The following is a 27,531-nucleotide window of genomic DNA, read 5'->3' on the forward strand; positions in this document are numbered from 1 at the left end:
TGATAGCACTCCCCGAATCAACCAGTGCTATGGTCTCTACCCCATTTAGTTTCACTGGTCCAGTGTACATATGTGGGGTAGTGAGACCTCCCCAACAAGGTGGATTAGGGAGCATTGGTCTGCCCAGTTCCCCAGGTTACACTGCATAGGCTCCTCGGCATTGTAACACTGTGTAACACTAACCTCTTCCCCCGCAGTGCTCCGACTCTTTGTGGCTTCCGGTGGGCCTTCAGCCCCTCTCTTTTTCCACCTGGACTCTCCTGGTGACCCAGTCACCCGAGCCCTAGGGCTTGGTGCTGCTAGTTTAACCCGGGGTACCTCTTCCTTAACTGGTCGGGTCAGCTCCCTTGCTGTCCTTCGCCTCTCTACCAGTGCAACAACTTCATCATAGGTGGAGGGTTCGTTCTGGCTTAGCTATGCACCAAGATCTGGTGGCAGTCCCCTCATGTATCGATCGATGACCAGAACCTCTAGTATGTTCTCCGGACTCCGGGACTCAGTTCGCAACCACTTTCGTGTGAGATGGATGAGGTCATATAATTGGGACCACAGGGTTTTGTTTTCCTGGTGCCTCCACTCATGATATCACTGGGCCCGCACTGCAGTTGTTCCCCAGATCTGGCCAGGATCTCTGCTTTCAGCTGGAGGGAGTCTGCTGCAGCTTCTTAAGGCAAATCATAGTCAGCCTTCTGGGCCTCCGCACACAGGAATGGGGCAAGGATGCCAGACCACCGATCTTGAGGCCAGGCCTCCCGTAGGACTGTCCTCTCAAAGGCCAGGAGATATGCCTCTATGTCATCCTCCCCCATCATTTTCTGCAGGCAGTTGCTGGCCCATATGATCCTCGTCCCATCATGGCCGTGGTTCATCTCCGTAACGGCCTTCACTTGATTTACCAGTTCCCGCAACATAGTACAGCCTTGAGCAGCCTGGTCCATCAACAGGCGATTGGTCTCCTACTGCAGCCGCACTGTCTCCTGTTGGGCAGCTGCCTGGACATGGGTAGCCTCCTGCTGGGCAACCATGGCTTGTATCAGTGCCCGCACTACATCTTCCATTGTGGTGAAAAAAAATAAACCCGCTCCCCCACCCTCATTTTTTCCTTCCCCAAACACCCTCCTTCTTCCACCATGCTGTGCACACCAGATCCCACTGCTCACACCACTTGTGACAAAGTTCCTCCTTTGTACTGGTGGGTCCTACGCTTATTGGCGGATTTGCTTGCCTCAGAGGTTCACGGCAGCCCTCAGTTTGGCCACTTTCGTGGCTCAATCTGCCTTTCACTCAGTTAGCCTCACTACTGGCCAGCATGGGAAAAAGGAAGAACAATAATCCCCGCTGTCTCTGCTGATCCACCTAGTGGATTGGGGAACAGGCCAGAGACCTTCCCCTCTGGTGGAACCCAGAGTCCAGTTCAACTCCTCCGGTATCAAGTAGGGAGTTGGAGGGAGGGGGGAGAAACTCGGGCCCACCCTCTACTCCGGGTTCCAGCTCAGGGCCCTGTGGATTGCAGCTATCTACAGTGGCTCCTGTAACAGCTGCGTGACAGCTACAACTCCCTGGGCTACTTCCCCATGGCCTCCTCCCAACACCTTCTTTATTCTCACCACAGGACCTTCCTCCTGATGTCTGATACTGCTTGTACTTTTCAGTCTTCCAGTAGTATGCCTTCTCACTCTCAGCTTCTTGCGCCTCTTGCTCCCAGCTCCTCACACGCACACCACAAACTGAAGTGAGCTCCTTTTTTAAACCCAGGTGCCCTGGTTAGCCTGCCTGTCTTAATTGATTCTGGCAGCTTCTTGATTGGCTGCAGGTGTTCTAATCAGCCTGTCTGCCTTAATTTTTTCCAGAAAGTTCCTGATTGTTCTGGAACCTTTCCTGTTACCTTACCCAGGGAAAAGGGACCTACTTAGCCTGAGGCTAATATATCTGCCTTCTATTATGCTCCTGTAGCCATCTGGCCTGACCCTGTCACACCATACAGAAGTCTTGTCAACTTTCAAGAATATTTTTCATCCAACCTTTCAACTCTTAGTGTGGTTACTTATAGCTTTACTATGCAACTTTAAAATTATTCTTAAGTCAGAAAATTGACCAGGGTCATCAAGATCTTTCCAAACTCACCCCCATTGAACTGCATGTGACTTCATCTCAAGGTTTAAAACTGTAAGTCTATGAAGTCTTATTTCCAACTATTTGATATCATCTGAGAACACCCTATCAAATCAATCTGCAGCTAATTACTCAGGTAACAAAAAGGTAAAGAATACCATCTCTTTCAGACATTACTTTTTTAGCAGGTGAACTTCAATTCAATTATGAAAAACAGCAGTTTCAATTAATTTTACTGTATTCATTCTTGATTAAATTTCTGTCTAAAATAATATTTGATCAAAGATCTCATCTGACCTTAACTCATTTAGATTCCTGATAGCAGGACAAGATTTTTGTTTTTTTATTTTTGTTTCTTCAGTTCTGTTTGTTCCAAAAATATTGTTCATTTTTACTGGACCCGCATAAACAATGAGGAAACAAATGAGTTATATATATGTATATAACTGAAAAATAATAAGATAAGTAAAACCTTTGAAAGTTGATTAGCATCCAAACAAAAGTTAAAATACATACTGAATTCTTTTAGATATTTTATTTATTCAAGTGATTATCATTTGAAAGCAAAGGGTTGGTTACAGGTATTTTCAAAGCTACTTTTAATCTTCTTAAATTCAAGAACAGTACAATTCAATGTGGCACCATGCTTGGAAGTTGTGTGTTCAGTTGACTGTCAAAATCTTCAGGCTCTGAGTTTTGCTTTTCCCCCCTTTAAATTTATAGCAGGAAATGGGTTTTCCTCCAAAACTGCTTTCCTCCACATCTGCTATGCTATTTTTCCCTTTTTTATGAGTCAAGTTTAACTTTTTGGTCAGGTAAAAGTTGTAGATAAATTTAAATTTTTTTCATAAGTTTCAATAAATTATTCTTTACATTTTCATCTCCTCACCTGAAACATTAAACTTCTTTATACAGATCATTCCCATCAACTAAAAATCATACTAACTTGGAAGGTTTCAAGAAATATTAGTCCCAAAACCACTTCTTGGTAACTACTGAGATTTAAATTACCTGCAACTAATAACCTCTCTTCAAGAGTTCTACCTCATGGCTTGTACGATGAATTCACCAGCATGACATCTAAGTTTTATATCTGTAAATTCATTACATGAACAGCAATGCTTTAAGAAATTGGTACTCGTGCTTATACAAATACACAAAAAAAGGCAAGCAGCACCTATAGTTCCTCCTGCTTGGCTGTTTTATTGCGGTATTAATAGAAAAAAAAAGAAATATTCTAAAAGAAAGGCTACAATACTCTGCTTTCAGCAACTAAAGTATAAGAAAATACTGCCAAATAAATCAAGACAAGCAGTAAGGTTTACAATGTGCTACCTAATATAAAATTAGTTTATTACAGAACCTCAACCTTGTATACTAGTTCCATTATTTTCTCTCGTATCTGACATTGCCTATATTAAAAGAAAATTTACTAACAAACATTTCCTAAAAGCTGAAATCATTCAGTACAGCAAAGCATGATTTCTCTGACAAACTGTGTCCCTTCAAATTTTAACATGACTATATTGTAATCTTTTCAGAAAAGATTACATATGTATGGATAGGTTCCTATTTCATGAGAGAACAATGGGCTTTTTAACAGATCGAATATCACCCAGGCAGCTCCTGACATTATCACCTGTTGGAGTGTGACCAACATGGGGCAGAAAGAGGTTTTATAAAGTGTTGATAACCAAACTATTTTATACCAAAATTTTGTTTAAAAAGTTTATAGCTTGATATGATAATATGGGGAGCTGTTAGGGAAAAATTAATGGACCAATTATGTGCTCAGCAAAATAGTCAAGGACACATAGATATTTAGAAATCTGATTACCATTTCATGAATATCAAAGTACACTCACCTGCTAAAGACTCAGCACACCTGCCCACTGTTTTGATTAAGAATATTTGATAGACATGCTGGTTCGTTACATGTGTAATCACAGATGTCACTCAACTTAATAAAGTCACCAAAAAGATGTCATGAGCAGTGAAAAGATGCTCACTCCAACATGGTAACATCCTATTCAAGAGAGACCTGAGGATTGTATTATTTACCAATGTTACACTAAACAAAAGTGCATTGTTGTAACCTTCAAGAAACAAACAATCAAGAGAAGAGAAATGTGCAATGGTTTGGTTTGAGCGCTTCGGGGGGCGGCTGTCTTTTAGCAATTCTACTCCTCTTTCAAGGCTTGACGTATTTGTTATACAATCTTCAAAGCTACTTCCTAGAATCCTCGGGATTTTCCTCATTTTATTAGGAATGCTACCAGTTTCCCTTCCTTAAATTATATTCTCTCAGGACTGCCTTTAGATTAATTCACACATGGAAAGAATTTGTTTGTGTTGTCCCCTTTCCCAGTTTTTACACAGGGATGGGCAAACTTTTTGGGCCGAGGGTGGAGAAATTGTATGCAAGGCCGGGGCAGGGGGTTAGGGTGAGGGAAGGACTGTGGGGTGTGGTGTGCAGGAACAGGCTCAGGGCAAGGGATTGGGGCAGAGGAAGGAGGCAGGGTGTATGAGGGGGCTCAGGGAAGGGGATTGGGGTGCAGCAGGGGTGTGAGGTGCAGGCAGGGGGCTTAGGGCAGGGGTGCAGCAGGGGTGCAAGGTGCAGGCAGGGGGCTTAGGGCAGGGAGTTGGGGAGCAAGGTCAGGACAGGTCTGGGCTGCAGCCTGGCACCACTTTCCCAAAGCGGCTCCGGGGTGGCAGCGACACACACCGGGGCCAGGGCAGGCTCCCTGCCTGCCTGCCCTGGCCCCATGCCGCACTGCTCTGGGAAGCATCCCTGCGTGGCCCCTGGGGGAAGTGGGGGTCACAGGGCTCCACATGCTCCCCTTGCCATGCCTCCAAGTACCTCCCCCGAAGCTCCCACTGGCCACTGTTCCGCGTTCCCAGCCAATGGGAGCTGCAGGGGGCAGTGCCTGGAGGCAAGGGCAAAGCACTGAGCCCTCTGCGCCTGCGCCCTCCCACTCCCCCTGGGTCCCCGGGACATGGTGCTGGCCGCTTGTGAGAGTGGCACGGGGCCTGTGGCACCACGGGAGGGCAATCCTGCGGGCCGGAGCCAAAGCCCTGATGGTCCAGATCCGGGCTGCAGTTTGCCCATCCCTGTTCCACAGCATAAACAGAAAAATTAAGTAGGATTGGCCATTTCACTCATTTTCCCCAGAATGGAAATACCTTATAATACACAGACTGCTATATCACTACTCTGATATCACATCCGAAGAAGCATTTGAAATAACGCTATTTACAAGCCAAAGAGCACAGCAAGTAGACAAACTTTTTAGCTTCTATTCTGAATGAGGCCAAACCAGCAGCCGTGTCATTTATAACACTTGCATATCTCAAATGGCCTTTGAACATGTAAAATGCTGATGCACCAATTATTAGACCTTATAAAACAAAAACTTGAAATTTATGGTTCATAACACAAGACTACACAGCAAAGGAATCACTGAAGTAATTCAAACAGAAACACTGCAGCAGACTTCTAAATAACTTTTCAGATGAGTGTTTAGTTTAATGTCTTCTTGAAACGACGCTACCATAGTTACATCAAGAGATATCCTGGCTCCAGGCTGTCATTTAAAATGTACGTTTTTAATTACACTGTACTTAAAAAAATTTGAAAAAACACTCTTTTGCCAAACTATCCTCACTTCCGGAGTCTATTCCCACAACAAAATAATGTATTTGTTTAGTAAACCATATAGAGGTGCTGACTGTGCATCTAGGGTCAATGACACTGATTCAATCTCAGACTTTACTTTTTCCACAAAAATCCATATTATGTCATCGCTGCATCTCAATTTTACATGTGAGTTCGAGTTCAACATTAGATTTGCTTTCTTCTATTCCACAATACTTTTGACCTCACTAATGCTAATCCAGCCACGACAGACTTCATATATATAATGACTTTATTGGCAAAGCAATGAGGTGTTAACACACACTAAGTGACAAAAGTGAACTTCTTGTTTTGACAAAAGTCAAAACAGAAGACGCTCCCAATGAAACATTAAAACCATATTTCCTGGAAGGCCTCATGTCATGCTTGAAATCTGCATGATTACTCTAAGTTTCTCATAGCTCCAAGTGATATCCTAAAGCAGATTTGTTTGTACTGGACTATGCGCCACTGGCGAATACCAAGGTCTACATGAGACACAATAAGCTCAAGACCAACTGAATTTCTTAACTATGAATCAAGTATTACTTTTGCTGTAAAAAGCAAAACCTGCCTCACCTGCATATAGAAGGCCTGGTTCAAAGTCTGTTGTCAACAGTAAGACTCCCAATGAATTAAACAGGCTTTGAATCAGATTGAGAGTTCACAGTAAATTAATAATTTCTTACAACTTTTTCCCCTAAACTATTAAGCTGATAATATGATAAAACAAGAACCATCTGGCATGTGTTAAGGGTGCATAAAATATGATGAAATAACTCAATTTTAAGCCTAAATTCTACAATATAAATGTACTTAGGAAAAACACTACCATATTTGTACTCACCGCAACTTTACTTCCAACTATCTGCATGCAGTGGTCAGCGAAGAATGGTTATAGTGTGAAAAAAAACAAAAAACATAGCAAAGTTATTAGTAGGTTGTAGCATTTCACAGAAGTAGTCAAATGTTTATTAGTGAATTAAACTCTTTTAATACTTAATTTATCAAAAAGTCTAAGAATTAACACATCATAACTAGCATATTCTCATTCTGTGGTGGAAAAAAATAGTTGAGATGGTTACTCATGTTCAATTACCAATATTTTATATATTTCATTACCAGCTGAAGAGCAGTCTAGTTTGATATCTTCACATCAAGTATTAAAAGATTGAAAAAAGTGTTAAGGTATCAGGCACTAGACATTTTAACAGATGTAGAGAAGAACTACAAAGTGAATACTCCTTTAATAGCATATTAATATACATTTTACCTTTGTACTACAGCAAATGTTTTTTACCTGAAAGGGGCTTTTACTGCATTTAAGAGGGAACATTTCTTTAATTCAATTTTCATAAGCTCACTAATGTAGCTTCTGGCTGAAAGTCTCATTTTAGTATTTTCATGAAGTCCTCACATCACATTTTTGTTCAAATATTCAGTATGGATGTTTTTCCAAAAGTGACAAAACCACATAATCCAGAATTTGTGTTTTTAGAAGCCATTCTTTTTCATTGTGCCATCACTGCATTTAACAGCAAGCGTGCACCTAGATTAACAGGTAGCTGGATTTGCACATAACACTTAATCCACAGAAAAACCATGTATATCTGCTTGGTTCATTACCACCAGATGGTTTTGCCTTTAGAATCAACAGACCCCAACTTCTCTCCTCACCTGCTGCAGCATGATAAGCAATCCAACTTCCTGGGAAAGGACCCTTTGTCTATGCCCATTGACTGAGATCCAAGTGGTCAAGGGGTGTATGGTCCAGACACTCCTTACCATTTTGTTCTGCCTCTTACAGGTTACTGAGTTTCGTTGTCTTAGATCTCCCTGAAGTTACCTACACAACTATAGTGTTGAAAGACTACGGACAGACAGCAAATTGAATTAAAATGACAAAACTGTTCACTCAACTTCTCTAGATTTAGTCTTATGTAAACTAAGCAAGGTAAGATCTTTTCAGCCTAACCAGGGAGCAACAGTAAATATTTGTAATCTCTTGAATGCAATTACCTCTGACCACTCAAATCTGGCCGTCTTCTCACTGCTGTGCATTGATCCTGGAAATTACAGACCAGTAAGCCAAACTTCAATACTAGACAGATTGGCTGAAACTACAGTAAAGACCAGAATTATCAGACAAATGTGCACAATTACTCCTGTAGGAATTCTGTGCCACTGCGCAACGCAGAACTGATGCAGAAATGAATGTTCTGAGAGCAGAATTTCCTTTCCTCCTGCCCACAGAAACGGGCTACGGAGCTTCTGGCCACCACTAAAGGCCACTGGTCCCAGCAGAGTCCAGCTCACAAACAGAAGATATTGTCCGGGGGGGAGGGGGTCCAGGCACCTGCAATTCCCAGCATGCCCTAAAGGAAGGAGATGGCGTGCCGAAAACTCCATACAAGCTCAGGACCCAGCACAAGGCTGTTTCTGTCTCTGGATCCCTGGGCTCTGGGAAGTAGGGGGTATGGGATGGGGGAGGAGGGCACAGCTGTGCTCTGGGGGCAGAGAAACAGGAATTGGGTTGTTGTAGGCGTTTCTTTTACTCTCTACTCCTGGGAGAATTTTTGTGTGCCTGTATTGTTACAGACATAAATGCTGACAGGTATTTGAAATAAATTACCAAAATAAATGAAACTGGCATGATTATTTTGTGTTATTCTGACAAATAAAATAGGCAGAATTTTAAAATATTGTGCAGATTTTTAATTTGGATGCAGAATTCCCTCAGAAGTAACACGATGTGCCAATATTGCTTTTGTGAAAATAAATCATGCCTCGCTAATCTATTACAATTCTTTGAAGGTGGTCAAACACCCATGTGAACAAGGGTGATCCAGTGGATAGAATATACTTGGACAAAGCCTTCAAAAAGGTCCATCCCCAAAAGCTCCTCAGCAAAGTCAGCCCTCATGGGACCAGAGCAAAGGTCTTCTCAAGAATCACTAACTGATTAAAAGATAGGAAATAAAGAGTATGAATAAATAGTTTTCACAGTGAAGATGTAATAGTAGGAGCCCCTGTCTCTGTACTGTCAACCGGTGCTGTTCAACATGTTCACAAATCATCTGAAAAAGGGGATAAACAACGAGGTGGCAAAGTTCGCAGACAAAACAAAGTTACTCAAGACAGTTAATTCTAAAGCTGACTGTGAAGAGTTACAAAGGTATCTGGCAAAACTGAGTGACTGGGCAACAAAATGAAATTCAATAGTGATAAGGGCAAAGTAATCCACATTTCAAAAATATAATCCTAACCATACATAAAAATGATGGGGTCTAAATATCTGTTATCACTCAAGAAAGATCTTAGAGTCTTTGTGGACAGTTATCTGAAAACATCCGCTCAACATGCAGCAGCAGTCAAAAAAGCTATCCAAATGTTAGAAACCATTAGAAAAGGGATAGAAAATAAGACAGAAAATATCACCATGCTGCTGTATAAATCAATAGTACTTCAAGACCTGGAATACTGAATGCAGTGCTGGTCGGCTCATCTCAAAAAAGATGAACTGGAATAGGAAAAGGTACAGAGAAAGGCAATAAAAATGATGAGGGATATGGAAGAACTTGGAGGTGAGATTAGAGAAACTGACCATGTTCATCTTAGAAAAGATGAGGAAGTGGGGGACCTGACAGAGATCTCTACACATCATAAATGATGTAGAAAAAGTGAATAAAGAAGTGTTATCTACCCCTTCACATAACACAAGAACCAGGGATCACCTAAGCAGTAGATTTAAAAGAAACATATGGAAGTACTTCATAGTAACATAAGAACAGCCATACTGGGTCAGACCAAAGGTTCATCTAGCCCAGTACCCTGTCTCCCGACCGTGGCCAATGCCACCTGCCCCACAAGGAACGAACATCAAGTGATCCATTCCCTGTCACTCATCTCCAGCTTCTGGCAAACAGAGGCTAGGAACACCATCCCTGCCCATCCTGGCTAATAGCCATTGATGTACCTATCCTCCATGAATTTATCTAGTTCTTTTTTGAACCCTGTTATAGTCTTGGCCTTCACAACATCCTCTGGCAAAGACTTGCACAGGTTGACAGTGTGTTGCATGAAGAAATAGTTCATTTTCTTTGTTTTAAACCTGCTGCCTATCTTCACACAACATACAGTAAACCTGTGGAACTTATTGCCAGAGGATGTTGTGAAGGCCAGAAGTATAACTGGGTTCAAAAATAATTAGATACATGTATGGAGGATAGGTCCATAAATAGTGATTAGCCAAGATGGTCAGGGATGCAACCCCATGCTCTCTCAGTGACCCTAAACCTCCAAACGCTAGAAGCTGGGAACTGGACAGATCACTCAGCCATTGCCCTGTTTCTGGTATCAGCCACCGTCTCAAGACCCGATACTGAGCTAGACTGATCATTGGTCTGACCCAGCACAGCCAGTCTTATGTATCTACTAGAAAGACTTTTTCAATTCCCATCCCAGTTTTCTAGGAATGAATGAATGCTATAGGGCAAGATAAGCAGATTTACTCTTTACTTGCCAGGGAAAAAACCCTTAATGATTAATGATGACTTATTAGGGTGTTAGGTCCTTGAAGGGGAGATGAGGCCCAGTCCCATCTGTGATTAATCAGCTGCCTGGCAAAGGGATCAAGGCAATAGCAGAAAGATCACCAAGTCCTCATAAAAGCTAACAAAATAAATCAGCTAAGCTAGACTGCTGCTGCCGGGTGAGGAGAAAGGACCCATATTATACAGCTCAGACAGATGGCCCACAGAGTGCAATCCTTAAGTGTAAAAGCTACAGAGGACAAAGAAGAGAGAGAGAGAGCGAGAGAGAGAGACACTCTCTCTTGTGTTCCAAGAATATGGCCTACAGAGAATAATCCCATAAACAACAGCTAGATCCCTAATCAGGAGGGAAAGGACATCATCAATATGGTGAACTTGTCTTATTTTGAACAAATTAAGCTGAAGTTCTGAAGGAAAAACAGAAGAATCCCACACCTGAAGAGAGTGTTATTTGGTACATGGGGTAGTGAGAAAGCCCAGCAGCTTATACGGCCTCCCAAAAGGCTTAAATGACATAGCTCACATGCCTTTCAGGCAACTTCAGCTAGCTGCAATCAATTTCAGTGAGGCCTCCACTAGAACTCCAAAGCAATGTTTCCCATTTGACATGAGTTATAAATTAAGGACAAATACCCAAATACTCTGACCTAGCCCTCTAACAGGACCTATTTTCCTAATATGACCTGCCTACATTTCTATTAAAACATCAGAAGATGAAAGTCACTAGGATTTCATCACAGAAATCCACATTAGAGAAAATATCCCTTTCCTGCTCATTGGAACCCTAATTTAGAATTAACAAGTAAAAGTAGAAAAAGATTTACATTTAACATCTAAAAATGGCAAGTGTTAAAATTCCTAGAATATGATACAGACTGTGTAGAAAGTTAGTTTATTGCATTTCCACACTACCACCACCTCACAGACTTTCACGAAAGCAGGCATTAGCTGACTGAGCAAAGACACCATCTTCCTTGTAGTTATACTGAAGCAGAAAAATAGGAGCCATGTGATGCTGGAGCACAAATAGTTTTAAAAAAACAAGTAGTAACTCTTCTCCAACTAAACCTTAGAGTTTCCAAACAAACAACAACAAGTGTAGGAAGTAAGGAAAATAACAGTTAAAAAAGGTGCAGCACATCTTGGAAGAGATTAATTACCTTTAAGAAGCACAACCTTATTTGTATTATTATATGACCTAAGAGCTGCAGCCATAGGCCAGGACCCCATTGTGTTAGGTGCTGTACCAACGCAACTTTGAGATACTAAATTCTTATTGGAGAAGGGCCAGAAGAGTTTTAAAAACTCGATCACTTTAGGAATCTTAATGAATAAAGGAATCTGCTTTATGAAACAAGACCATGACCTGGAACTGACCAAAGAAGAAAGGAGATTGCCATCAGTACATTTTGCCTTAGGGGGATTAGATAAGCATTGTGTTGCATAAAGTTCCAAGGAGAAACAAGCATTAAGATGGGACATTGCAAATCACAACTTAATTGCATTTGCCGAGTGTTGACCCAAGAGCACAGCTTGTATGAGTGACCCATTGTCACTGTCATACCAATGAGGAAAGTAGCCATGGCAGAGGAGCAGAGGCATGGCATTGGGTTGTAGCTACGGAACACAAAGTCCCTTAAAAGTCCCTAAGGCACCAAACAAACAGCCTTATTCTGGCCAAGTTACTACATGAGTCAACTAATGAGAAGCAAGTGTAAGACGATGCGCGGTGCTTTGAGTTTTTGGACAGCTCCAGTGACTATCACAGCTCTCAAACTGGGTAATAATACTGACTTGGGTCAATTTTCAGTGCTGCTGTAGGCAGCCCTACGACAAAGGTTGATTTCATTCTGCTGCAAGAAACGGTCACCTGAACCCCAGTTTTATGAATGTTAAGTCCCCTGAAAAATAATTTTGGCCAAAACTATTCTGATTAATTAAGGTCAGAGGCCCATGTGGGCTCTCTAACATGTAGAGTTTGGAAAAGTCCTTAATGAACCTGCAGGTTGTGGGATGTGCAAATAACGAACAAACAGGTAAGTGTAAGGCCGTAATAGCTGCTCGCTGGACTTTAACAGAACTCAGTGACAAACTCAACATCTTCAAGTTTAACAGGTAGTCCAATATGTGAGTTAAGTGAGAATCTGAAGCAGACAAACCACAGTAGATTTACCAAAAGTAGATTTGCTTCCATTTTTGAAGTTTAGTCTTCTTCATGGACAGTTTTCTATTGTTCAATACTATGTTCTGCACTTCAAATGAAGAGTCTATTTCTACACCTACTTGTCATCCAGGAGCCAAGCCATGCGATGTGGCATGGGTAGACTGGGGTGAACAGTTTTCCCCAAGTCTTGAATCAATCAGCAAGCCTATTATCAGTGACAGTCAAAGAGGTGGCCAAAGCGACAGATCCAGGAACCGTATCTGCCTCAGGCAGGTTGACACCATCGCATGATGTTGACTTTGCTCTTTTTCATAAGTTTGAGATGCAATGGTGTTGGGGGACAAGCTTCCAGCAGCGTTCTTGGCCATGCAGCAAGGAAACCACTGCCTTGCAAATATGCAGTCAGAACCACCCCCCTGAATTGTAGCTTGCATCATTGCTTGTTGGATGCCAAAAAGGTCTAGCTCTCGGAAGCCCCAAATGAAAAACATTGCCTGTATAATCTGATTCCTCAGCTCCCATTTGTGGGCCTGGCAAAAATGTCAGTTCAGTGTGTTGGCTAACATATTCTGCAGACCTGATAAGCATGCCTCTGATGGGCGATGCATCCATTCCTAAGTACTAATGCTTTTATTCCCAAGGATAGGATCTTGCTCCTACATGGTGGCTTACAACAGTGATTCTCAACCAGACATATGTGTACCCTGGGAGTACACCAAGGTCTTCTGGGGGTGCATCAACTTATCTTGATATTGTCTAGTTTTACAACAGGCTACATAACAATCATTAGCAATGTCCGTAGAAACTAAAATTTCATACAGACAGTGACTTGTTTATACTGCTCTATATACTATACATTGAAATCTAAGTACAATATTATATTGCAATCAATTTATTTTACATGGTAAAAATGAGAAAGTAAGCAATTTTTCAACAACAATGTTGAAATACTTTTGTATTTTTATGTCTGATTTTGTAAGCAAGTAGTTTTTAAGTGAGGTGAAACTTGGGGTATGCAAGATTAATCAGACTCCTGAAAGGGATACAATAGTCTGGAAAGGTTGAGAACCACTGGCTTACATAATGCATGGTTATTCTGTTGTCCATCTTGATCCTGAATGTATGATCTTTCATTATGGGTGGAAAGTGGTTGCACACATACCAAACTGCTCTGAACTCAACGAGACCGATGCAAATGACAGATTTCTGAGGTGCCCATTTGTCCTGTACTGTAAGGTTTTAAAGAGGGGGCACCTCAGCCCATCAGAAAGGCATCAGCATACCTCTTTGTCATCGTTCAGTTCTTGTTCCTAAGGAGGGGACACATATGGGTCCTGATGGAGGTTGCCGATATTTGTAGGAGCTCTAGTGCATTTGCCTGCTGGAATCGTCATCCCCATACATACCCCAGGGATTTCAAAAGGGCCATTGAAGTGGGGCCCAAGGGAAGGGCGATGGACTCAAGGGCGGTTGTAGAGGGATTCGCATGTGCTTGGTTCCTGAAGACCCTCTTTCAGAGCCAACCTAGGAAAAGGGGTCAGAGTGGGCAGGAGGTGGATCCCTCAATGGATATCTTCAGTTCTAAAGAGGCGTCATCCCTTGTATCAAACGAGGATGCTGAACTCATCAATATTGAAGAAGGAGGGGGGGATTTCTTTCTGTACCATCAGCAGGGGAGAATCAGGTTCCTGTGAAACTAGAAGATCCTTCTGTAGCAGCTATCTACATGCTACTGGAGGAGGCACTGGTGAGTCAATTCAGATGGTGCTGTAGCTGGCAGAACTGACTATGGCAAGAGAGCCATCAGAATGTCCCTTGTGCCCTACCAATGGAGCAGGGGTCAATACTTACCTTTTTGAGGTGGCTTTGTCTGGCTGGTTCTGAGCCAAGTACCATGGTCAACAAGCCAGAGGAGAGTCTCCTACAACACTCCAGGAGCAGCAACTTAAGCTGGTCCTTCCTCAGTTCGTCAATCTGCTGCTGAATCGGATGCAGATCTTGCACCCTGATCAAATGTCTCCTCTAGACAGTGGAGACAATTAGACTGGCTATCGCTCAGGGGAAGAGACCCTCTGCATGTATGGTAGGATTTAAAAACTTAAGTTTCTGGAATAACAAATTTAAAAATAAAATTCACAAAGCCTCTGACAAAGGGAGAAGCCCTTATCGGGGTGGAAATGGGACAGGGTGCTGAACCACACCTATGAAAGACTGAACAAGGCAGGCCCACAAAACACACAAACAAATTTGTGCAGTAAGTAAATAGTCAGATGTTATAAAACACTAAGGAAACAAGGCAATTAAAGTAACAAGCCTAAGACTGGTAGCACTAACTAATGGACGCCACAAAGCTCAGTGTCATGCCAAAGGCAGTTGAGAAGGAAACAGAGCAGGAACACGCCCTCAAACAGGGCATGAGGGCGTACAGACCATGGAGCAGACAATGTGGACACTGCTCCCAAAGGTCTTCAAGCACAGGTGTACCTCCTCCCCACAAAGTGGTGAGCCCACAGGGACAATTATGTGACCAAAAAAAAAAAAAAAAATCAAATTAGCTCATAATTAGAATGTTTAAATGCTATGTCTTTTGATATTGTGATATCCCGGGGGGGGGGGGAGTCTTGTACTCTTCAGGTTTTTAAATTTGTTTTGTATCTTAAGTAGTCTGTGGAAATATTATCTGACGTAACAGGGTAGGAAAAACTTTCTGGCAAAAAACAATCATATAGTTCAGCTATTAATGGATGGATCCCAAGAGTAATAAGGACAATCTAAAGGAGTACAGACAAAACTAAGAAACCTATACAGCTAAAATAATAAAATAGTTAAGGCCATTTATGTTTTTGATTAATATACTTTTTAAACTAAGCTGCTAGACTTTGGCAGAAAAAAAAAAAAACAACCACCAACAACCTGGAACAGCCCTACTACAACCATGCAAAAGACTTTACCGCTAATATGCTTTTTACTTCCAGAAAGGAGCTGCCAGCTTAAGTGTACAGACTACTTGGTGCAGACCATGTACCATGTGAACCTCAATTGTGTGATATGAACACACGAAATTGGTGGTCCCATGGATCTGCCTGACCTTTGCTGCCAAATTCTTCTAACAGTCACCCATCAACTTGGACTTGCAGAAGGCTGGCCACTTGGCAAATCATCTGCAAACTCACAGTAAATCAGCCCAGGTGCCCTTCATCTCCTACAAAGTACTTTTGCAACAAAGAGAAGAAGCCACTCAAGGCACTGAAACTGTAACTTACTCATGGGAATGTCCAGAAAGAGATAATATCCACAGAAGCAGTCAACTAAGTGGGAAGGAAGCACATCCAGCGGAGGACGATGACCATCAAGCAAACAAAGCAGACTGATGAAAATAGTACTTAAGAATAAAATGACATTGCATTTGAGTCAACTGTTGAATTTTTTTTTTCCTTTTAATCAACTGCTGTAGTTGCCACAGATGCAATTATCAAACATAGATGAATCTTAAGGACACTTAATAGGTGGGTCAAGTCATTAAAATCATTAACTCCTAAGTTTAGTTATTTTACCTACATAAATCTTTCATTAGATTTAAGACAAAAGAAAAGTTAGGACCATGAGAATAATAATGTTACTGAGAAAAAATTACGAACATACATCTACACTTCTGGTTTATTTATAAATTCAAGCTTTAGAATTCAATTGACATGCACCTAAATTACCTATTTTAAAGTCTACATTTGAGCTGGAGTACAATATTTTAAAAGGAAAACATTGTAGACATCGATGAAACATCCAAACTGAAGGCTGAACAACGTTTTAAAATGAAGATTTCTCTGAAGGTTGTTTTGGAAAAAAACAAAAACTATACTTAGTATTGTATTTAAAATCAACACCCAAGTTTATGCTACACTTCTCCACAATGTATTACATATTGTGATAAGGTTAAAGTTTCTTAAAATACAAACAAAACCTGTTAGGCATGCAACCTTAGTCATGCGTTATTATAAAATTCCTAAATTATATCTTAACATCTTTAGGGGAAAAGCCACTTTCAGAAAATATTTTTGAAAAGAGTATTGCTTTAAATATTCCCAGTAGACACTTTTTCCATTCCTTCCGCAACAAGGAAGTTTTAGTAACATGTAATTGGTTTTCTTCTTGCTTGGACTGATCCTACATTTGATTTGTTTTATCATCATCAAATGGAGAAAAAGAAGCTTTAAAGCACCCTAATCAAAAATACCTCAATAAACCCAAAGCTAGTTCACACAAAAATATTACCAAATCATTTTCATAACAGTGAAATGTTATTACAGCTGGTGTACTAGATGATTGTGGTATGTTTAGAAACATGTAATGCTTTACACTCTGGATTTTTCATTCTCTGAAGGACAAGCTTTAAGCTTTCATACCTATTGGTTTAATAAAGATAAGACAGATGCGACTTTCTTTCAATATCTCTATTTACACATTACACCAATCAACTCCCCTCATTCAGTGAAAAAGGATAATCATGTAACTTCTTCCAAAAATTAATTCAGTTATATGGAGTTCTAGTGTTGCGAAGAAATTTGAAGTCAAAACTTCATACAGTAACAGTGTACTGATGAAAATCTGTTAAACTCAGAAGCTCAAGTCACTTACCTCACTTTCAGTTCTATGCTTATCATTAGGAAGATAAACTATCTTATTTTGCAGTTCATTTTAAAAATAAAAACCCATGATTATCCATGTATAGTATCTGTATTTTGCACTCAGACTTAGTTGCATAAAATTACTAAAATTTCTGCCTTTAGGTATTACACTGAATATAAAGCTTGTATTTCCCAAAGCATCTTCCTACAAACAACAATGCAAAAATGGGGGGGAAAAAGTCCCAATTTCCAAGTAAAACTCTATGCATCACCCAATTCTATTGAAAATGATGCTAATGGCAAATTTCACTTATCACTTGAAACATATTTCTGCTCTTGGATACCAAAAGCTAAATTTTAAAAAATGCTGTTACTCTGCTCTGGCAGTGCTGCAATGCGTTGTTTAACATTCAGAAATCAGCTTGCTTAAAGTACAATATACAGCAAATACAAGAGGAATACAGCGCAAAACACATTAGTAATTTACAGTGGAATTACTACAGATGTCCAAGAATAGGTTACCATCTTTCACTGCAATCAACCTTAACTGAACATTGGCCAACTGGAAATGGATAAACCTGTGGCCATTTTACCTGAAAAAAAATCTCCCCCTCTAGGGACTTCCATAGAATCATAGAATATTAGGGTTGGAAGGGACCTCAGGAGGTCATTTCGTCCAACCCCCTGCTCAAAAGCAGGACAAATCCCCAATTAAATCATCCCAGCCAGGGCTTTGTCAAGCCTGACCTTAAAAACTTCTAAGGAAGGAGATTCTACCACCTCCCTAGGTAACTCATTCCAGTGTTTCACCACCCTCCTAGTGAAAAAGTTTTTCCTAATATCCAACCTAAACCTCCCCCACTGCAACTTGAGACCATTACTCCTTGTCCTGTCCTCTTCTACCACTGAGAATAGTCTAGAACCATCCTCTCTGGAACCACCTCCCAGGTAGTTGAAAGCAGCTATCAAATCCCCCCTCATTCTTCTCTTCTGCAGACTAAACAATCCCAGTTCCCTCAGCCTCTCCTCATAACTCATGTGTTCCAGACCCCTAATCATTTTTGTTGCCCTTCGCTGGACTCTCTCCAATTTATCCACATCCTTCTTGAAGTGTGGGGCCCAAAACTGGACACAGTACTCCAGATGAGGCCTCACCAATGTCGAATAGAGGGGGACGATCACGTCCCTCGATCTGCTGGCTATGCCCCTACTTATACATCCCAAAATGCCATTGGCCTTCTTGGCAACAAGGGCACACTGCTGACTCATATCCAGCTTCTCGTCCACTGTCACCCCTAGGTCCTTTTCCGCAGAACTGCTGCCTAGCCATTCGGTCCCTCGTCTGTAGCTGTGCATTGGGTTCTTCCGTCCTAAGTGCAGGACCCTTCACTTATCCTTATTGAACCTCATCAGATTTCTTTTGGCCCAATCCTCCAATTTGTCTAGGTCCCTCTGTATCCTATCCCTCCCCTCCAGCGTATCTACCACTCCTCCCAGTTTAGTATCATCCGCAAATTTGCTGAGTGTGCAATCCACACCATCCTCCAGATCATTTATGAAGATATTGAACAAAACCGGCCCCAGGACCGACCCCTGGGGCACTCCACTTGACACCGGCTGCCAACTAGACATGGAGCCATTGATCACTACCTGTTGAGCCCAACAATCGAGCCAACTTTCTGCCCACCTTATAGTGCATTCATCCAGCCCATACTTCTTTAACTTGCTGACAAGAATACTGTGGGAGACAGTGTCGAAAGCTTTGCTAAAGTCAAGAAACAATACATCCACTGCTTTCCCTTCATCCACAGAACCAGTAATCTCATCATAGAAGGCGATTAGATTAGTCAGGCATGACCTTCCCTTGGTGAATCCATGCTGACTGTTCCTGATCACTTTCCTCTCATGTAAGTGCTTCAGGATTGATTCTTTGAGGACCTGCTCCATGATTTTTCCAGGGAGTGAGGTGAGGCTAACTGGCCTGTAGTTCCCGGGATCCTCCTCCTTCCCTTTTTTAAAGATTGGCACTACATTAGCCTTTTTCCAGTCATCTGGGACTTCCCCCGTTCGCCACGAGTTTTCAAAGATAATGGCCAATGGCTCTGCAATCACAGCCGCCAATTCCTTTTAGCACTCTCGGATGCAACTCGTCCGGCCCCATGGACTTGTGCACGTCCAGCTTTTCTAAAAAGTCCCTAACCACCTCTTTCTCTACAGAGGGCTGGCCATCTATTCCCCATGTTGTGATGCCCAGCGCAGCAGTCTGGGAGCTGACCTTGTTAGTGAAAACAGAGGCAAAAAAAGCATTGAGTACATTAGCTTTTTCCACATCCTCTGTCACTAGATTGCCTCCCTCATTCATTAAGGGGCCCACACTTTCCTTGGCTTTCTTCTTGTTGCCAACATACCTGAAGAAACCCTTCTTGTTACTCTTGACATCTCTGGCTAGCTGCAGCTCCAGGTGCGATTTGGCCCTCCTGATTTCATTTCTACATGCCCGAGCAATATTTTTATACTCTTCCCTGGTCATATGTCCAACCTTCCACTTCTTGTAAGCTTCTTTTTTATGTTTAAGATCCGCAAGGATTTCACCGTTAAGCCAAGCTGGTCGCCTGCCATATTTACTGTTCTTTCGACACATCGGGATGGTTTGTCCCTGTAACCTCAACAGGGATTCCTTGAAATACAGCCAGCTCTCCTGGACTCCTTTCCCCTTCATGTTAGTCCCCCAGGGGATCCTACCCATCAGTTCCCTGAGGGAGTCCAAGTCACCTTTCCTGAAGTCTAGGGTCCGTATCCTGCTGCTTACCTTTCTTCCCTGTGTCAGGATCCTGAACTCAACCAACTCATGGTCACTGCCTCCCAGATTCCCATCCACTTTTGCTTCCCCTACTAATTCTTCCCGGTTTGCGAGCAGCAGGTCAAGAAAAGCTCCCCCCCCCTAGTTGGCTCCTCTAGCACTTGCATCAGGAAATTGTCCCCTACGCTTTCAAAAAACTTCCTGGATTGTCTATGCACCGCTGTATTGCTCTCCCAGCAGGTATCAGGAAAATTAAATTTAAAATTACTTTGCATGCAACCATATACTTTTAAGTAACTGAACACCTTTATGGCATAACAAAGTTGTGATTTGTGGATCTACTAACACAGGTATTTATGCGCACAGCGAGGAGCATGGAAATTCTTCAACACTGAAGACTGACAGCTCCATAAGGTTATCCCTAAGAATGGTGGTATTTCATCTTACTACAGAATGATTCTCACCAGCACCAGAGCACCTTGTGCCCTACCAAGCCAGCTACACTACTTAACTAATTTAACAAATTGAGACCTTGTCCAACATTAATTTTATTACTTTACAAATTTGACAATTTCATGTTTTCATCATCAAGTCCTACTGATTACCCTAGAGCTGTAGATTTTGAAGTCTGACTAGTTTACAGTAAGTGAGGGTCATGTTTCAGATTAATTAAAATTTAGTACACCTCGAACAATTTATCCACAATTGATGGCATTATAAAGTGCATTATGCACAATGGATTTCTAAGGATAAACTGAGGCAGCAATCAGACTATTTCATCTCAAAAAGCATAAAGTACATGAAGCCAAGCTTATTATTCTGGTCTATCTTGGAAAAGTTAACTTACAGATTTAGCAGTTGCAGAAATGTACTGGCCAACCATCTCACGTTTCGTGGTCAAGTCCTTATTTCGTAAAGGAGCTTTACGTTCTTCATTTAAGTTCATGTCTTCCTGTAAATGAGCAGACAACATAAAATGACATGATAATACTTATTTCAGTTTTCTTTTATCTTGACTAGTACTGATGCCCCTTTACAAATAAAAACTGCTCCATATTTGAAAATTAACAGTGACTGAGTTACTGTGTACCTACTCGAAATATCTGTGGTAATCCAGTCAATTATTCCCTTACACTGTCCTCTGAATTATCTCAATATTTAATTTTTATTATATACCTTTAACTATACAGTATAAATTTTAATTTTACAATTTTCCATAATACCCCACAACGAGCATTATGTTCAACACAACTGACAAGGAAGTATGCTTCCAGTAAAAAAAACAAGGAAAGTAAGATGCTAAAATTGATCCAATTCAGATGTTAAGTTGACCACATGCATTAATTTTGTATTATCAGTGTCCAAAGCTATGTTTTTTATAAAAAAAAATTTTAATGGCATAAAAACTTGTCACTTTGAACAAAACTGCTCCAGTATTAATGAGATTTTTAGACATTTGACACAATAACCAAATTTGTAAATTTTTTCTTACACAGGCCAGTTTCCCATACTAAGGACCAAAAGCTAGCTTCCCAACCCCATATTTAGCCACTAACAGGTGGGATTATCCCTAACTGATTTAGGAACACTACAATCCCACGATCAAGCCATATTCCCTGATCGAGGAATAGAGTCTCATCAGAATACTCCTGTTTCCCTGACTTGTCGAAGTTCTGATTTCGGAAGGTGCTTATTTACACTAGCTATTTGCTTGCTATGAGTTGGTGCCATTCTCACAACCTGGATGTTAATGAAGTGCTGAACTTCTTTTCCAGTGCAGATGAGTATTTTAACTACGAAACTTTAGGAAAATATACGTAAAAATTTCAATTCTAGCATGCACATTAGCATTCAGATTATAAAATGGAAAGAATATAAAGGCCTTACAGAAGATAAAGTATTATCTATATAAATCTTTTGTTAAACTATATTTTCCATCCTGAAGCCCACTGGCTTAAATCCTCCTCAGAAAGCAATGACCGAAACCTCCAAACCCCACAATAATGCTAGCCTTAGCAGAAACCAATTTGACATTTCTGTCCAGATTATTTGAGCTTTTTTCTCTCTAAACACTGTCCACTATTTCCATTCTCTATTGGTGGTTCTCATTCTGCCGTCCTCCAAAGTTATCAGGTTTATCACCTGAGGGCCATTTTATTTACTTATATTTTTACTCCAGCTTCGCGGCAACAAACGGAATTTGGGTTCACCATTTTTGTTGATGTTTAGTATTTTGGTAGCTGCAAGGTGAGTATATATGGGTACAGTAAAAGTAGTATGATTGTTAAACTTATTTTCTTGCTTTTGTAACTGTGCCCAGTAGATTGTGCGGAACCAACTCAACTTTAAACCACTAAGTTTTTCTTCAGATGTACATCTAGGCATCACAAGAATGTAAGTAGTTTAGTGTGCATTAAGTACACAGACCCTGCAATCACAAGTTGCTTCATCTGAAGTTAACGCTGCAATTGTACACGAGAATGGCAGAAATTGTCTATGTTTTATTAAACCAAAGAAAGTATTTTAATTCAGTTACTTAAAAGAAACCATTCATGAAGCTGTCTTAAGACTGGCAAATTAGTTAATGAAGAATTAACATTTAAGTTAAATCCACAATTTTTCAAATTACTGAGGTTAGCTTATGTTTCCTGTTCAGGAACAGGCAGTCTAGCCCATTTTGTTGTTTAACAGAAGTTTTTACTGTCAAACTGAAGTAGCATTTTAATATCCCATTATAATCATTACAAGAAAAAAAAACCAACTAATTCCTAATTCTATTCCTGCACTGACATTTGGATTCCAGAGAAAAAGTCTTAATACATATGTGTATTTGAGGACATCAATGTCAGTTTAATGAATGGGTCTCAAAATAAATAAATTAATTAATTAAAAAGGCTTACCACAAATGCTTCAGATGTGAAAAAAGCACAAGTTTCTACTTTGACTACATACTAGGGTTTTTGTTTCAAAACAAAAGTTATAGAAAATACAGATATTAAATCCAAGCCCTGGTCTACACTAGGGCTTTAGGTCGAATTTAGCAGCGTTAAATCGATGTAAACCTGCACCCGTCCACACGATGAAGCCCTTTAGTTCGACTTAAAGGGCTCTTAAAATCGATTTCCTTACTCCACCCCTGACAAGTGGATTAGCGCTTAAATCGGCCTTGCCGGGTCGAATTTGGGGTACTGTGGACACAATTCAACGGTACTGGCCTCCGGGAGCTATCCCAGAGTGCTCCATTGTGATCGCTCTGGACAGCACTCTCAACTCAGATGCACCGGCCAGGTAGACAGGAAAAGAACCGCGAACTTTTGCATCTCATTTCCTGTTTGGCCAGCGTGGCAAGCTGCAAGTGACCATGCAGAGCTCATCAGCACAGGTGACCATGATGGAGTCCCAGAATCGCAAAAGAGCTCCAGCATGGACCGAACGGGAGGTACGGGATCTGATCGCTATTTGGGGAGAGGAATCCGTGCTATCAGAACTCCATTCCCGTTTTCGAAATGCCAAAACCTTTGTCAAAATCTCCCAGGGCATGAAGGACAGAGGTCATAACAGGGACCCGAAGCAGTGCCGCGTGAAACTGAAGGAGAAAACCAGAGAGGCAAACGGCAGCTCCGGGTCAGAGCCCCAAACATGCCGCTTCTATGATGAGCTGCATGCCATTTTAGGGGGTTCAGCCACCACTACCCCAGCCGTGTTGTTTGACTCCTTCAATGGAGATGGAGGCAACACGGAAGCAGGTCTTGGGGACGAAGAAGAAGATGAGGAGGTTGTAGGTAGCTCACAGCAAGCAAGCGGAGAAACCGCTTTTCCCGACAGCCAGGAGCCAGGAACTATTTCTCACCCTGAACCTGGAGCCAGTACCCCCTGAACCCACCCAAGGCTGCTTCCTGGACCTGGCAGGTGGAGAAGGGACCGCCGATGAGTGTACCTTTTAAAATACTATACATGGTTTAAAAGCAAGCATGTGAAAGGATTACTTTGCCCTGGCATTCGCGGCTCTCCTGGATGTACTCCCAAAGCCTTTGCAAAAGGTTTCTGGGGAGGGAAGCCTTATTGCGTCCTTCCTGGTAGGACATTTTACCACTCCAGGCCAGTAACACGTACTCGGGAATCATTGTACAACAAAGCATTGCAGTGTATGTTTGCTGGCGTTCAAATAACATCCGTTCTTTATCTCTCTGTGTTATCCTCAGGAGAGTGAGATATCATTCATGGTCACCTGGTTGAAATAGTGCTTTTCTTCAGGGGACACTCAAAGGAGCCCGTTCCTGCTAGGCTGTTTGCCTGTGGCTAAACAGAAATGTTCCCCGCTGTTAGCCACCGGGACGGGGGAGGGTTGAGGGGGTAGCCACGCAGTGGGGGGAGGCAAAATGCGACCTTGTAACGAAAGCACATGTGCTATGTATGTAATGTTAACAGCAAGCTTTACCATGAAAGAGTGTAGCCACTGTTTTATAAAATGTGTCCTTTTAAATACCGCTGTCCCTTTTTTTTTCCTCCACCAGCTGCATGTGTTTCAATGATCACAGGATCTTCTCCTTCCCAGAGGCTAGTGAAGATTAGAAAGAAAAAAAAACGCACTCGAGATGAAATGTTCTCCGAGCTCATGCTGTCCTCCCGCACTGACGTAGCACGGACGAATGCGTGGAGGCAAATAATGTCAGAGTGCAGGAAAGCACAAAATGACCGGGAGGAGAGGTGGCGGCCTGAAGAGAGGGCTGAAGCTCAAATGTGGCGGCAGCATGATGAGAGGAGGCAGGATTCAATGCTGAGGCTGCTGGAGGACCAAACCAGTATGCTCCAGTGTATGGTTGAGCTGCAGCAAAGGCAGCTGGAGCACAGACTGCCACTACAGCCCCTGTGTAACCAACCGCCCTCCTCCCCAAGTTCCATAGCCTCCACACCCAGACGCCCAAGAACGCGGTGGGGGGTCCACCGGCCAACCAGCCACTCCGCCACAGAGGATTGCCCAAAAAAAAGAAGGCTGGCATTCAATAAATTTTAAAGTTGTAAACTTTTAAAGTGCTGTGTGGCATTTTCCTTCCCTCCTCCACCACCCCTCCTGGGTTACCTTGGTAGTCATCCCCCGATTTGTGTGATGAATGAATAAAGAATGCATGAATGTGAAGCAACAATGACTTTATTGCCTCTGCAAGCGGTGATCTAAGGGAGGAGGGGAGGGTGGTTAGCTTACAGGGAAGTAGAGTGAACCAAGGGGCGGGGGGTTTCATCAAGCAGAAACAAACAGAACTTTCACACCGTAGCCTGGCCAGTCATGAAACTGGTTTTCAAAGCTTCTCTGATGCGTACCGCACCCTCCTGTGCTCTTCTAACCGCCCTAGTGTCTGGCTGCGCGTAACCAGCAGCCAGGCGATTTGCCTCAACCTCCCACCCCGCCATAAACGTCTCCCTCTTACTTTCACAGATATTGCGGAGCACACAGCAAGCAGTAATAACAGTGGGAATATTGGTTTCGCTGAGGTCTAACCGAGTCAGTAAACTGCAACAGCACGCCTTTAAACGTCCAAATGCACATTCTACCACCATTCTGCACTTGCTCAGCCTGTAGTTGAACAGCTCCTGACTACTGTCCAGGCTGCCTGTGTACGGCTTCATGAGCCATGGCATTAAGGGGTAGGCTGGGTCCCCAAGGATAACTATAGGCATTTCAACGTCCCCAACAGTTATTTTCTGGTCTGGGAATAAAGTCCCTTCCTGCAGCTTTTGAAGCAGACCAGAGTTCCTGAAGATGCGAGCGTCATGTACCTTTCCCAGCCATCCCACATTGATGTTGGTGAAACGTCCCTTGTGATCCACCAGAGCTTGCAGCACTATTGAAAAGTACCCCTTGAGGTTTATGTACTCGCCGGCTTGGTGCTCTGGTGCCAAGATAGGGATATGGGTTCCGTCTATGGCCCCACCACAGTTAGGGAATCCCAGTGCAGCAAAGCCATCCACTATGACCTGCACATTTCCCAGGGTCACTACCCTTGATATCAGCAGATCTTTGATTGCGTGGGCTACTTGCATCACAGCAGCCCCCACAGTAGATTTGCCCACTCCAAATTGATTCCCAACTGACCGGTAACTGTCTGGCGTTGCAAGCTTCCACAGGGCTATCGCCACTCGCTTCTCAACTGTGAGGGCTGCTCTCATCTTGGTATTCATGCGCTTCAGGGCAGGGGAAAGCAAGTCACAAAGTTCCATGAAAGTGCTCTTACGCATGCGAAAGTTTCGCAGCCACTGGGAATCGTCCCAGATCTGCAACACTATGCGGTCCCACCAGTCTGTGCTTGTTTTCCGAGCCCAGAATCGGCATTCCACAGCATGAACCTGCCCCATTAGCACCATGATGCATGCATTGGCAGGGCCCATGCTTTCAGAGAAATCTGTGTCCATGTCCTGATCACTCACGTGACCGCGCTGACGTCGCCTCCTCGCCCGGTATCGCTTTGCCAGGTTCTGGTGCTACATATATTGCTAGATAATGCGTGTGGTGTTTAATGTGCTCCTAATTGCCAAAGTGAGCTGAGCGGCCTCCATGCTTGCCTTGGTATGGCGTCTGCACAGAAAAAAGGCGCGTAACAATTGTCTGCCGTAGCTCTGACGGAGGGAGGGGTGACTGATGACATGGCTTACAGGGTTGGCTTCAGGGAGCTAAAATCAACAAAGGGGGTGCCTGTACATCAAGGAGTATTTCAGGCAGGACTTCACGGAGGGTTCCAATAAGAAATGGTGCACCTACGTTATTGTTCTTATTGGAACAAGGAGGTTAGTCTGGCCTCTGATTGATACATGGTAGATTTACCTCGCTGCACCTTCCCTGTGAGTGACTGCAGTGTGACCTAGAGGAATGAGTCCCCTAGACGGGGGAGGAGGCAAATGACTACAAAACAAATCTGGTCTATTTCTTGTTTTGATCCACTCCATCTATCTTTTACATCTTTCGCTGGCAGCAGATGGTGCAGAAGGACTGCATGCCATCCTCATCTCTTGCCTGCCTGGCAGAAGATGGTACAATACGACTGCTAGCAATCCTTATCTCTTGCCTGCCCGGCACAAGATGCTAGCAATCCGTATCGCCTGCCTGCTCACCATAAGACGGTTCAATAGGACTGACTGCAAGACTGAAGAGAATGACCTGGTCAAGTCACTCCAAATTTAGTCCCTGCGCCCATGTCTGCCCAGGCGCTCCTGGCCGAGATGGCCAGGAGCACCTCGGACACGACAATGACGGCTATCAGTCGTATTGCACCATCTGCTGCCAGAAGGCAATGGGTTGCTGCTATTGTGTAGCAATGCCATACCGTGTCTGCCAGCACCCAGGAGACATACGGTGACGGTTACCTGAGCGGGCTCCATGCTTGCCGTGGTATGGCGTCTGTACAGGTAACTCAGGAAAAAAGGCGCGAAATGATTGCCTGCCCTTGCTTTCACGGAGGGAGGGAGGGAATGGGGGCCTGACAATATGTACCCAGAACCACCCGCGACAATGTTTTAGCCCCATCAGGCATTGGGATCTCAACCCAGAATTCCAATGGGCAGCGGAGACTGTGGGAACTGTGGGATAGCTACCCACAGTGCAACGCTCCGGAAGT

The 27,531-nt window shown here is 42.7% G+C and overlaps 1 protein-coding gene across 5 annotated transcripts in view; it reads right to left on the reverse strand.

Annotated features, from left to right (window-relative positions):
• Positions 1 to 27,531, reverse strand: part of DIAPH2 (diaphanous related formin 2) — an 838,844-nt gene that overhangs the window by 764,260 nt on the left and 47,053 nt on the right. For 4 of the 5 annotated variants that reach the window (XM_075132420.1, XM_075132418.1, XM_075132421.1 and 1 more), the window contains 2 exons: positions 20,772 to 20,876; positions 6,633 to 6,653 (listed from right to left, as the gene is read on the reverse strand). In XM_075132420.1, the coding sequence (XP_074988521.1) occupies positions 6,633 to 6,653; positions 20,772 to 20,876 (126 nt within the window). The remainder of the gene's footprint in view (positions 1 to 6,632; positions 6,654 to 20,771; positions 20,877 to 27,531) is intronic. The other variant, XM_075132419.1, reaches the window with a different exon arrangement.

The sequence above is a fragment of the Caretta caretta genome, chromosome 9 (genome assembly GCF_965140235.1).
Source record: "Caretta caretta isolate rCarCar2 chromosome 9, rCarCar1.hap1, whole genome shotgun sequence".
Taxonomy (NCBI): Eukaryota; Metazoa; Chordata; order Testudines; family Cheloniidae; genus Caretta; species Caretta caretta.